This window comes from Solanum tuberosum, unplaced genomic scaffold, assembly GCF_000226075.1.
Source record: "Solanum tuberosum cultivar DM 1-3 516 R44 unplaced genomic scaffold, SolTub_3.0 scf00225, whole genome shotgun sequence".
Classification (NCBI taxonomy): Eukaryota; Viridiplantae; Streptophyta; class Magnoliopsida; order Solanales; family Solanaceae; genus Solanum; species Solanum tuberosum.
In genome coordinates this window covers 266,880-280,922 of record NW_006239149.1, presented here as the reverse complement: position 1 = coordinate 280,922, position 14,043 = coordinate 266,880, and the positions used below count along the sequence as shown (strand labels likewise).

Sequence of the window (14,043 nt, the reverse complement as noted above, 5' to 3'; positions counted from 1 at the left end):
TTTTATACAAATTGTTCAGTTTTGTATAAATTCATTTATACATTGTAATTTGTATAACAAGATCTGTATTTGTATAATTATAAGTGTATAGGATGAAAATATATGTATTTGTATTTGTATATACACTTTTCTCTCGCTTTATACAAACACAAACGTATTTTATACATTTTATACCGAAATGTATAAAATGACTAATTGTATACCGAAAATGGCTAATTGTATACTGAATCAGATGAAAAAAAAATGAGATGTTTGCTACGAACAACAAATAAAATAAACTATGGTTATAACATTTAATTTGAATTAATAATTTGCTATTACAATTTTCCTAAATTTTATTCCTCACTTATTATGTGATTTTTTGGTCTTTTTTTTATTTTAGTCCAAAATAAATGTTTTTAAAAAAACATAATTAAGAAGGAATTAACTTTATTTTTCTAAATTTATCCTTAATCACTTGGTTTTTGTGTTACGAAAGGGAACACGTCCTTTTTTGTTGAGAATATCTCATTTTATTGTGCATCAAATCTTGAGTAAGCAACAACAGCTAAAAATATATACAAATTAATGAGATTGATATTTAGATGATCTTTTAAAAAATTTAAAATAAAAAAATCATTAAAATAAATATTTGATAAAAATAGTAACCTTTCGAGATAATGGAAACAATATCAAAGTACTTGTGAACCAAATATATCATATGGAATCAAAATCTTTAAAACATCATTGATTGTTGAAATCTAGCACAATCAAATAAATAATTTAAAGGTTAAGCAATTATTGCAATAATTTCAAGAGTAAACTAAACTTCTAATTTCACCTCTTTGATTTATAAAATCAAGAATATGATGAAGATAAAGAGACGTAAAGTTTATTAAAAAAATTCTCATGCTAATAAGCCTAATTATTGTTTTGTGAATGTTCAATAGAAATTTGTTCTCATTTTTTTACGATAAGGTGTGCATTATTATTTAACACATCATATCAATCACAACTCACAAGTAATAAAGGTAATAAAAAAAATATTTTACATGTATATATAAAATTATTTCATTCCAGAAAATCATATCCTCACTCAATTTTCGATATTTATTTGGCCATAAGGTTGATGCAAACTTAAGAAGTTTATGTATTTTTAGTGTTCTCTCGGAGGTAAGGTCTTCACACACACCCGGTACTTTGTTGAAGATATGGAATAAACAAGTTTGGATTTTGTTGGAAAAAATAAGTAACTAATAATACTTCCTTCTGGAAACTATGTCAATAGAAGGATAAAATGTAAATTCAATAAATAATTGTATACACGTTAACATAATAATTGTACTCTAATTTCCTTTGTATATTTTCCATTTCCATTTGTATTTAGTGAACCATTAATTACTTATTTGTATAAAGATTAATATTAAATTATTAAAGTGTGTAAATTACTCTACTTTAATTAACTCCATATATTTTTCATTTTTCATTTGAATCTCGTGAAGGAAAATTACTTCTTCATGCCCAGACATACCTAAAGAAGTGTCATGCTATACACTCCTTTACACTTGTTTATTAAGAAACAAATTATAAGAGATTTGTTATTTTCTTTCAATATATTTTACTATTATATAATACATAAATTATTAATAGTTAAATTTATATTTTCAAAATATAATTAATAAGATTAATCTATTAAAATAAACTACTCATAATGTGTTTTTGATTAAAAAAACAACTAATTTAATATTAGAAAATAAGGAATTAGCAACAAACAAAATTTCATAGCGAAACAATAAAAATTTCATGCTACATTTGGCTACAAATTAGGGACGAAATGTAAGGAAATTTAGTTTGCTAGGATTTTTTTAGTGACAAATTATGTAGTGATTACCGATAAATTTTGTAGCTAATTTCATATTTTCTTATAGAGTAAGAACATATATATATATTTTTTCATAAACAAGATAATATATTAATAACTAGTATGCGTCATTACATGATAGAGGCAGACCAGCTTGCCTGCTGTTACAGTTTAGGGGAGGGGCGTTACTAGTATTATTACACTTATACAACATAGATATTGGCCGTTTAGGCCTAACAAAACGAGTTCCAACCTTATCTGCTTCAACTTTCTTCAAAACAAACAAGGGTGGAACTTTTCAAAAAGAGTTGGAATTAGTTGACTGCATAATGGCACCCTCCTTCACAAGCGTGCCTGCTACACTGTTAGTTTCCCGATAGCTATGGAGTATGGGGGTTCCCCAGCTGGTGAAGAAGAACCCTGCAATCAGATAGAATATTTGAATATTTAGGATGATCATTAGCAATAACATTATATCATTAGCAATGGCGAATATTTAGGATGATCATTGCCATCGCCACTCCCATTTTTGTAGTTGCTACCACGTCCTCCACCATCACTACTACCACTACCGTCAATTTCCACTACCCAACAAACTATCTACTATCACAACAAGCATCGCTGCCAACTACCACCATACATTCTTCGGTCATCACCATGACCGCCCTGCCCCCACCTCCACCATTACTATTAGTCATTATCATCATTGTGATCAATTTCTACTACCAACAACCTACATCATCATAATTAGAACCACCGCAAACTATCACAAACACATTATCAATCACCACACATTTTTCGATCATCACCAACAACAACCTCAGCTACTAAATTGAAAAAAAAGGTGATTTTGATTAGATAAAAGAAGAAGAAAAGAAAACAAATGACATGAAGAAAAAAAAAGAATAAAGTTGGAAGGGTTATCTATGGAAAATGAGTTGATGCTTTTTTTATTTTTTTAAAAAGTGATTCTTTTACGCATTTTTAAAAAAAATCTTACTTTCAATTCTTATGACATATCAACTTTTAGGATGGAAATAAATTCACTTCTAAGTACTATATGAATATGTAATAGATCGCTATAATAATTTGAGAGTGCATTTGACTTTTCGAGAAAGTTGAGGTTGATTCTATGCCATTTCCATTAATTTACTAAGATAGATTTATTTTTTAAGGGCCAAATTACTATTTCTCTAAACCTGAGGGACCGAGTATTAAGTGACCAAATAACCGGTCTCTTCCCTCTCTCATATTCTTCAACACATATATATATATTGAACAACAGTAGACCTATTTCTCATTCTCTCTCTATTTTCTCAAATTTTCTCAGAGAGAAGGAGATTCCCTTGTAATCTTTCATCGATCTTTCTTCGTTTTCTCGGCGAAATTTAGGGTTTGAATTTCGCTGTTCGATCGCTATTCCGAAGGTCAATCCCTTTCTCTTTTATCTTTTCTTCGATCCATTGATTGATCGCTAGCATCTTTGCTTGCCTACACTCGCGTAAAAATTCTGTTTTGATTATTGCTTCATGTTTTGTTGATTTTTCGTATCGTTTTATTTGTGTTTATCTGCTTTTTCTCGAATGATTTGATTAGATTTTGTGGTGTGTGTCTGTTCATTGGTTGTTGCGGATGATCATCTTGTGTTCGCAGTTGTTTCAGTGTATATGTATTTAGTATGTCTAGGGTTGGAGTTTTTGGCTGGTTTGTTTCTGGTTGTCTGAAGGTTTGGCAAAGTTAGGCCGTGAAAATTTTCTAGTAATATTTTTTTTACCCTTCCTAGGAGCTCCCATCTTTTTTCGCTCCTGTGGTGACTCAGACTACAACGTTAGGGTTGGAGGTGCTCCTGTGGTGACTCAGACTACAACGTTAGGGTTGGAGGTGGATGGTGTTTACCATCTAAGCACTGCTTTTGTTGAATATTTCCTGTTGGTTGTTACCGTGTGATGTTTTCTGGACAAAATGTTGTTTTATTGCTGATTTGCCTGTGTTGGTTGTGTTGTGCGGATGGTACATGGGATCTATTCCTTATGTTGGTTTGAATGGATGTCTATGATACAAAGTTCTTTGAGCAATTTTGTTATTTCAAAAGTCACGACATCCTCTTGGTTCAAGTCTTTGCTTACAAATCCAAATCAGAGCATCTTTGTCGGTCCATTATTAGCTAGGAGAATTGTATAGTATTTTTGGGCAAACTTAAAGAAAGTTGTGTATTGGTGATAGGGATGAACTTGTATGACATCTTCAAGCTCTTTCCTTGTATGAATACTAATTGAAGTTGAACCTCTTCTCTAGGTTTCTCCGTAGCTAGGCACATAACTGTTTTTTTGGAAACATTGAGGAAGTTATGTGTTGGTGATATTTTGAGGAACAATAGACAATGGTTGATGCCAACTACGTCAAGGAAGATACATATGTGACCTTTTCATGTTAGAGATTGACATCTAACTTGCCAACCATTTACTTTAGAATTTGTTTTTTTCTTCTACGGTTTTCTTAGTCTGCAAAGTGGTGGTTAGACCAACTACTATGTTGTATGCGGTGGAGTGTTGGCCAATTAAGAATTCTCATGTTTAGAAGATGAAAGTTGTGGAAATCAGGATGCTGCAGTAGATGTGTGAGCATATTAGGAGAGATAGGATTAGAAATGAAGATACTCAGGACACGGTCAGAGTGGTCTCGATGGAGGGCATACACAATATGCGGGAAGCGAGATTGAGATGGTTCGGGCATGTGAAAGGAGATGTATGGATGCACGCTCTAGTGTGGACTTGTGAGTGGTTGGATGTGGATGGTTTCAAGAGAGGTAGATGTAGGCTGAAGAAATATTGAGGAGAGGTTATTAGATAAGACATGATGTAGTTACACGTTACTGAGGACATGACTTTAGATAAGAGATTGTGGAGGACACAAATTAAGGTAGAAGGTTAGTTGGTAGTTTAGCATTGTCCCCCTTATCCTTCCATACTAGTAGTTGTAGTAGTACTTTGTCTGTAGTTTCTTGTTCTTCGATTTTTGTGGCTTTCTATTGTCTCTTGTGCTTCAATTATCACACTCTTTTATTGTAGTTGTTCCTTTTTTCCTTTTCATCATGCTTTGCTCTGTCATGTTTTCTATAATATTTGCTTTGATATGTTTTTTCTTGAGCCGAGGGTGTATTGGAAACAACCTCTCTACCTCCCAAAGTAGGGGTAAGGTCTATGTACACTCCACCCTCCCCATACTCCACTCGTGGGATTACACTGGGTATCTTGTTGTTGTTTTCTCAGTCTATAAGAAATGTAAGTAATTCGCTACAGTCTGTCTAATAGTTTATTGGTTTAGCACATGAAAAACTAATATTATCTCTCTTGGCCAATAGCTATCTCTTGAAGCTGTTTGAGGTGGACTTGCTGCTTACACGTGTGATTGCCAACATATAGTGTGCCTTTTTTGGGGGGTGGGGAAATAAGGAACATAGTTTTGACCAAAATTCTGTCTGTGAATTTTAGGTTATGTGCAAACTTCTGAACATGACAAAGTTTCTGCGTGCAGGGACTAATTCTGTGTTGTATTTTTATTATTTGATCCATTTTCTTTTCAGATTAAGTGTTTTCCTCTGAACTAGATGCATTATTTATCGGCGAAGCTTTTCAGTGAGAATGTATAAGTTCTTTTTCTGAATTGGATGCACCGGTCATTTATTGCTCAAGTTTTCCAATGTGGAATTATGGAGTTACTGCTTTTTTCAGATTTAGATGGATTGCACATTCATTGCTTCTCATCGAGATAGTTGGTGTAATTGATAACCTTGTTGATTTAGGTACATCATAATTTAAGAAGCTATAATGCACAAGTTACACCCCAACAAAAGAACCCACCCCCTGAAACAAAAAAAGAGAGACCAAAAAGAAAACAAAACAAATGCCACCCTAAAATAGGATCCTATGTTTCTCCTACTCCAAGTGGTTTTTAATCATCTGAATTAGCCTGATTTTCTTTCTTTGGTGAGTAGAACCCAAAGAAATACTTGTAACTGCTTACCTAATCAAAAATATGGTAACAATCTTTCTACCTTCACAAGGTAGGGGTAAGGCTGCGTACACACTACCCTCCCCAAACCCCACTTGTGAGATTACACTAGGTATGTTGTTGTTATCTAAGAATTAAATACTTGTAAGTGCTTTTGTCTAGAGAAAGTACAGTTAAGTTTGCTGAGCGAACTCCACAAAAGCATCTGAAAAACTTGGATAGGCTACAAATTTCCCAAAATAAACAGATAAATAAGTTTTATTTTCATTTTTTCTTTTTTGAGTTCTGCCAATAAATGGTTGCGTGATGACCATCATCAGCTTTAGTAGCTGTGCTGGTAAAATCTCTTTGAAGTATCTACTTCCTAACCTGGACTATGTCTATTACGGCATAAGATTGCAGTTTTCTTCTTTTGCATTTCTTAACTCTGCACTCATTTTAATTCTGTCACCTTTAAACTTTACACGATGAGACATGAATTTTCAAACTTAAATAATGATTGAGATGGTGAACGAGTCTATGTATCTTCCTATATAGTTCCTATATCTTCCTGAAGTATCAATTGTTAATATGGCTCTACAACTGTAATCCCCATTACAAGGATTCAGTAATAACACTTATTTTCTTGGAAACAATCAAACAAGTAATACCCACCCCACCCCCACCACCTTGGAGGACCTATGCCCCTTATTATGCCTCTAATTCCTTATCAGAATAGTATCCTCCCCTAGGATAATTGAATGAAATGATTTTGTTATTTACCTCCTATTTAATATGACTTTCACCTAGTTGGTTCAACTTGCTGTGTCCAGGCTATCCTTTGTATAACTAGTCAACTTTTTGCAGATTTTTTTGATAAGATAAGTAATAACTAGTCAACAATTGCACATTGGAGAGTAAATGGCCAAAACATCCCTTAATTATAACCCAAACTTAAACTACATCCTTATATTATAACAATGAATAAATAACATCCTTGAACTATCCTAGAAGTTACAAGTTACATCCCTCAGTTTTCTGTCAAACACTAACAGCTTCAAACAGAAAATATGCCATGCACGTGACTTGTCCCTACAAATCTACCGTTTTGTCCCCTCTCCCTAGCTTCTTCAGCAAGGAGTGAAAACATAAGTTGACTAGCTATTGACGTTTCTTTCATTTTCATCATTTGGAAAAATATAGGCAGGAAAAAGTGGAAGATAAATACTCCAGGCATAGGCCATACCTGCCTTTCCAATAGCACTAATGTATATGGCTACAAGGAATAGATATTTGGTGAGATTAATTTAAGAAATGTGCAGAATAACATGAAAAATAGTTTCTTCTTTTTAAAATAGGAATATCTTTATATAGCTTTTCTCATCTATATTATTCCAACATTTTTTTTGGTAAATTATATTATTCCAACTTTAATGTTTAGTTAAAGTAAATGTAATATCGTGTGTAAATGAGATACATAATTTGTTTTTTAATAACAATAACGTAATTCTATAAGTGGGTATGAGAAGGGTGGTGTTGTACGTAGTCTTACTCTTATATTGTGAAGATTTTTATAGTTAATAGTTTACATCGTGTATAAATGAGATACATAATTCGTCTTTTACCTTTATAACTTGAAGACCTTTATATATAATTATTGATAGCTACTCACTTGGAATTCGTAAAACAATTTAAAAGTTTACTAATAAAGCAATTATTTACATGTTGAAAATAACAAACATATGGATATCCTTATCATTTTTTGGTTAGAATGTTATTGTATTAATGTTTTGTTTCTAAACTGAACAACAATGTATTGATTTCATATTAAGATTTGCTGAATCTTTTTTGCATTAAGAGTCCGAATGGCATACCGTATGAGAAGGGGACAAAAGTGTTGGATTTGTGGGATAGTCATGTGCTTCTGGTTAAAGCTGTTATTTCTTAACATAAAACTAACGGAGGGACGTAACTTGTAAGTTTTTGGATAGTTTAGGGATGCTTTTTGTTTATTATGATAGAGCAAGGATGTAGCTTAAAAGTTGGATATAATTGAGGGATGTTTTTGGCCATTTACTCCACATTGGATGCTGCTGTCTTAAATTTTTGGTATTCTTATATGCTTGAGTTTTTTCCCCCTGTATTTGGGTCTGAAAGGTGGATAGGGGATACTGGGTGAAGTTCTTGGACTTGTTTGAAGATTTTGCGTTTATAACTTTGGCTTGAGCTAGGAATAAGGAATAATGTTGATGGCCACTAGTCTGTCTGATTATTAAAGGCCCGTGTATTATTTTTACAGAAAGTGTATTCAAATTCTTAGAAATAAAACAACAAAAGATTTCTGAAGTATTCTCTTAAAGAGATCCTCCGTGAAGTAGAGTGTTGCAGATATTCCAAGTGAAGTGTAACCATAACTCCATGGGTTTGTAGCATTTTTCACTGACCAACAGACATATTTCTGTTATGCGGTTAAAACAGTGAAGAGGCGAAGAGGCAGAGATGATGTTTTTCTTTTAATTGCATGTCTCTTGGATCTTGTTTAATTTTTATCTGGATATCGTGTTAAGGTTTGGAGGAAGTCGTGAAGGGAGTTTTGCTCTGCTAGTAGAGTAAAACAAGTAAAAAAATTATGAATGTCTGAGTTAATTTTGATGTCTAATAAAAAGTTAATAGCTAATCTGCACAATATGTATGGGACATCTGTAACTCTTACTATTGTTGACTGTTCTTACTGTTTCGCAACAGTGAACTCTATATGCACAGCACCAATGAAGACAGGAACATCAACTTTGAACCCCTATGCAGAATCATATGTGCCTATCTCGAAAAGAGGGGCACTTGATGGAAACAAAGAAGCTAGATCTCCAAAAGAGTTCAAGAGTGGAAGTGAGGCTGTTTGGTTGGCACCTGGTGTGACAGCTGTGCGAAATCAGCAGCAGACTCCCCAAATTGCTGACCAGTATAAACTGAAGGACTTCTCAACTTATGGCTCGCCATCACATAGTCCAGTAGGATCTATGGGTAAAGAATTTCTGGGTGAGGAATCTTTCATGGATTTGGCTTATCTTCAGATGACTTTTCCTGGAATGTCAGATGAATCACTTTCTGAGGTCTATTTAGCAAACAGTTGTGACCTTGATGCTGCAGTTGACATGCTGAATCAGCTTGAGGTGAATTTTCTGTTTTGAAGTTTATTCTCATCCTAAATTAGTTTCACTATGAATGCATACCTTGATCTATCTACCACACTCAGAGTTCTGCATGTCTTCATCATAACTGCTGCATCTTGCCAATAAAATTATTAACAATATTCAGCATCAAAATTGCGCTGCCTTTAAAAAGTGGAACATAATTTGAGAGACTTGGAGAAGCTTTGTGTTGTTGAAAATAACTAATGTTATTGTAAATTATCTTCGTCCAACTCTCCTCCCTTAACATGCTGATTTTGCTTCATCACATAGTAGGCCCCATGATTTATATATGGATGGAAATTGCTGCTAATAGTACTGAAGTTGTTTTTCTCACGACATCTCATTGTGGAAAGAGGGAAAATAGCTCCTTTGGTACGTTAAAGTGTACCACACTGGCTTAGGGTATAGGTTGTTTTCTCCTTATGGGGTCTTGGATAGTTCTCATATCATAAGCTAGCTTTTGGAGTTGAGTTTGCTCAAGATCCATTTGCATAGCATGATATTAGAGCTAGACTTATCCTCATTCTGTATTTTTACCCAATGTTGGTCCCCATATTATGTTGTCCACGATCTAGCTGTCCAATCCTGGGAAGTAGGGGATGTTAAAGTATCCGTTATTGGTTCAGAGAATGGGTTTTTGTCTCCTTATTCGGTCTTTGGGCAATCTCATCTCATGAGCTAGCTTTTGAGTTCAGTTAGGCCCAAGGTCTAATTTCTTAATAGGAACTATTACTGGCCAAAGAAAGTATGGGATTTTATATATTGTTTTATCTTATAGTTTAAGCTTATGTGGCGAGTTTATTGTCTTAAATATTAGTAGGGCCTTGGGAATCCCTACCTGTTGCAAAGTCGGTGCCAATAAGGTATAAGGTGCACCCTTTACCATATTACCAGTCCTCCCCCCCCACTCCCCCAAAATAAAAAAAAGAAGAAGACATTAGTAGGGATTATTGCGAAGTCGGTGCCAATAAGTGCACCCTTTACCATATCACCCTACTCCCCTGGCACTCTTTCTTTTGTTTGGTTTTCTTTTTTTTTCCTATTTGGAGGCAAAAGAGTGAAGCATGTAAAATGTGAACATGCCAATGACACAAGTTAGTTTGTGTTTTGTTTTTTTGAGAGAAGGTAACTTAACTTTGTGGTTTTCATTGCCTGATATCCGATAGTTAGGGTAGTATGTGCTCTTTTAGCTGTATTTTTGACACATCTATTAAACTGTGGGGTGTTAATGCAAGAAGGACCATATCTTTCCTGTTCTCTTAGTGCTGCTCTGAAGGAAAATAACGCTAGTTTAGTGGCAAGCCATGGTCTTATTTCTTTAAAGCAATTCTGAATTTGTAAATTATTTATTATGTAAGGCAGTGTAGGTGGAAAAGGTGCCATTTTCAAGGTTGCGCCCCCTTAATTTCCATATATTGAATATTTCATCGTGCCAAAATATAATTGATTTTTGCTCTGCTTTAACTCTCTGGATCTGATGGAGATGCTTCTCTTTTCTTTTTGAAGCTCTACTCTGGTGATGATTTTGAAAAGCTTCCAGACAGCCTTGACATTGGTGATGTGTCAGACTCCGGGTTCTCAGGCGATAATTCATCTCAGAAATTGAAGACAGTGATAGGCGAAACTGCTACAGTTGCTTCGTCATCTGGTTTATCAGACTCACGTCCAGGCAGTTAAAGATGGTAGTGCTGAAGTTTTTGTTATGGTTGTGTAGATATGGAAGGTGTGGTTACTAAAGGATGTTTTTTTTTGGTTGAAATTCTCCATAGATACAATACATACATCATCTGTCCCTATCATTGTATAGGTTGGCTCCTTATACTTGTGTCTTTCAGCAGTGAATTCAAGCTCGCTCTTCACTAGATAAACTAGTGAACAAATTTTTTTACTTGACAGACTAAATATCTGCAATACAGGAGAAGAATGGTTTCCTGTCATAGAGATGTTTATTTCTTGTGCAAATGAAATCTCTATCGACATACATAGATATGTTCAAACTGTTGATACCTTTGGTGGACAATTGTCAGATTTTGATGAGTAAAGACTTCCTTGTTTTTTGATTATCTTCTTTGGAATATGCGATGAGTTGATGGTGCAATCCTGCAACAATGTCTGATTGCAGGTATATGTTGCCAGCGTCAACAATTGACAAGGGATCGTAGGTACCAACTGCAAATCTATGAAATTGCCCTTTTACTCATGTTCGTTGGTATGTGGTGGCAATTTGAATCTTTCAATCATGTAAGTAGAGTGAAGTTGATTGGAGAACACTATAATAATTTTGGGATAGAATGTAGGATCATCTTATCTTGAGATGATTAATCATTGGATAACTTGTTTCCAACCAAACAACAGGGTTCATCTGTGTTGCCCGTAGCAACTTGGCAAGACACAACTGAGGCCATTTTCTTAAAAGATGAGACTGGTTGAAATTTTTTTGGGATGAGCTTGTTTTATAAATTGGACCGGATTTAATTGTGATCAGACCTAAATCGGGAAAGATAAATATTCACATAGGAAAATCAAAACAAACAATTTAAGAGTAAATATGTTTTCAAAATTGAATGATGAGCATAAATATATTAAAACAGTAAAAAATATATTATTATACCCGTGTGATGCGCAAAAAGTGCTAAAAAGATATTAAAAATTATTATCTTATTTGCTTGTTATATTAATATGTTGATTGTTTTATCATTTGAAAATTTTAAATCATTTGATCCACGGAATTGTTTAATAGAAAGCCATTAGAGAAGAAAAATGATTTCCTCGATTTTATGGACCTTGTAATTTTTTGATACATCTATAAAATATGTTTTTGAAATATGTAAATTTTATTTTTAAAAAATTTAAAAATTCAATGCTCAAAATTAGTATGAAAATTGAAGTAGTAGAAGCAACCCATTGACAAAGCGAAAGGCGCTTGAGGATCGGGCAAAGTGGATTTATATTGGTCTTCTTCCATTCTCTAAACAAGATAAAGCTTAGCCTCCCAATTCGAACGGGCAGCTCAGCTTGCGGTGTTTTTGCTGATTTTAGGTAAGTATTCTATCGTTTGACCAATATTCTCAATCTTTAATCTTTTTTTTTTCTGTTGAAGATTATGGGTTTTCAATACCAGTTTTATGGGAATTGGGTTTATTGCTTTTCAGATTTTCTCATCTGGGGTAGGTAGATCAAGTTTGGACATACTGACAATAACTCAGATTTTAAAGACACTTACTTGTTTGACCATAGATTTTAAATTTTGAAAACTTGTCTTCAAATATTTGTTTGGGGTAGATTTTGTATTCCAAAACTAGAGAAATTTCACTTTTTACTCACAAAAGTTCAATTTAAAAAAAATAAAATTCATGTCCAAACACAACTTCAACTTCAGGTTTCAACTTCGTCAAACGGGAGCTAATACAGTCTCTACCTACTTCCTTGAGGTTGAAATTTTTGTCCCTCAATTGTATTTTTGAGTTAGTACTAAGAACTAGAAGGGTCATCTCGTTTGCAGATTAGACAACAGGGGCAAGTGAGATGATGGCTAGTGAGGCGCCAAAGATAGTATGGAGCGAGAGAGTAGGGAGGTTCGAAACAGAGGACAAGGAAGCCTATTTGGAGTATGAGCTGAGAGATGGAGGCAGAGTGATGGACATTCTCCACACCTATGTCCCTCGTACCAAGCGTGGATTAGGGCTGGCTTCTCATCTCTGTATTGCTGCCTTTTCACACGCTCAATCACATTCCCTTTCCGTCATTCCCTCCTGCTCTTACGTCTCCGACACATTCCTTCCGCGCAATCCATCTTGGAATTCCATTGTGCACAAACAAGACCTCAAATCTCACATTTGAAGCAGCATATGCCAATCTACTCCTTGGAAGGTTAGGCAAGCAAATTCACTTTGGATTCTGTTTTTTTTCTCGTATATGTACAGTTGAGAGTGTATTGCTATTTGTTATATGTGACATCTTTCCTAGAAATTAGATCTGTTTCGCATGAAAAAGAATCCAAAATATTTAACAAGGAACTGATTGCTATGTAGTTCTCTCCACTTTCCACTGACACCAGCTCACTACAAGGCTTCATCTCTAGGATTACTTGGTCGTATCATTGTGATCCAAATATGTTCAAGAACATACACCATAGTACATATATAGTTGCCTCGGACGGTTAGCCACACAAGTGAAGTGTGAATTAGGTGCGTTTAAAATGGCACGGACACTACATCATAAAAATCAAAAACAGAGTGCAGCCAAGTAGAACTGATGCAATATAAAGGCTTTCCCACAGTCACATACAAAGTTTATTGGGATGGACTCATATATATGAGCTTCCATAGATCATTTTTCTTTCTTACGATATTTTAGTAAGCAAAATTAGAAACTCTCATTATCACAATTGGTAAAAGTGCAGCGTGTTTGAAGTGTGAAACTGAAGAATGAGTCTCGATTCATTGATCCAAATACATAAGATTACATTTGTATTTATACACAAGAGAATAAGAGACGGAAGGAAGTAAATTATTCTACACTTGATGTAAATCCTACAAAATATATTATTCATAATATTCTACAACTAATGCCACACTAAGGGGTTGTTTGGTAGAGTATATAAGAATAATACAAAATATAGTGTATTCGTAATGCTTGTATTAGTTATGCTTGCATTAGTTATGATGAGATTTTTTTATGCAATGTTTGATTTGGTGTACTAAAAATATTATGCATTACATAATTTTTTTAGAAAAAATATTTGTTTACAAAAATACCCTCCACCAGTGTTCAGGAAAGCGAGCGCTTCATCGCTTAAAGCGATGAAGCGAAGCGATGCGAGCCTTCTACGCTTCACAGACTAGAATGAGTATGTGAGCGCTTCATCGCTTAAAGCATGAAGCGGGGCCTTATCGCTTTTTTCCGCTTCACGCTTCCCTGAACACTGCCCTCCACAAACATAGTGGAAAGGATGTAAAAAAAGTTTTTGAGGGCAATTGTGTCTTTAATAATGTTAATGCATGCATTAGAACCCATTGCATT

The 14,043-nt window shown here is 34.3% G+C and overlaps 2 protein-coding genes across 2 annotated transcripts in view; both read left to right on the top strand.

The window, feature by feature from the left end:
• The first annotated feature begins 3,102 nt into the window (after nucleotides 1–3,102).
• LOC102581122 (polyadenylate-binding protein-interacting protein 6) lies at nucleotides 3,103–11,081 on the top strand. The gene is made up of 3 exons (XM_006356553.2): nucleotides 3,103–3,267; nucleotides 8,576–9,000; nucleotides 10,528–11,081. The coding sequence occupies exons 2-3, from the start codon at nucleotides 8,599–8,601 to the stop codon at nucleotides 10,696–10,698; spliced, it is 573 nt and encodes a 190-aa protein (XP_006356615.1). The 5' UTR covers nucleotides 3,103–3,267; nucleotides 8,576–8,598; the 3' UTR covers nucleotides 10,699–11,081.
• Nucleotides 11,082–11,747: 666 nt separating this feature from the next.
• The window catches only part of LOC102580779 (acetyltransferase At1g77540), an 8,580-nt gene continuing 6,284 nt past the window's right edge, over nucleotides 11,748–14,043 (top strand). The window contains exons 1-2 of the mRNA XM_006356552.2: nucleotides 11,748–12,060; nucleotides 12,524–12,891. Coding sequence (XP_006356614.1) covers nucleotides 12,547–12,861 — 315 coding nt within the window. The 5' untranslated portion in view covers nucleotides 11,748–12,060; nucleotides 12,524–12,546 and the 3' untranslated portion in view covers nucleotides 12,862–12,891. The remainder of the gene's footprint in view (nucleotides 12,061–12,523; nucleotides 12,892–14,043) is intronic.

Coding starts and splice junctions, on each gene's coding strand:
- LOC102581122 (XM_006356553.2), top strand. CDS start 8,599: ATGAAGACAGGAACATCAACTTTGAACCCCTATGCAGAATCATATGTG. Junction 9,001..10,527: donor ACATGCTGAATCAGCTTGAG/GTGAATTTTCTG, acceptor TTCTTTTTGAAG/CTCTACTCTGGTGATGATTT.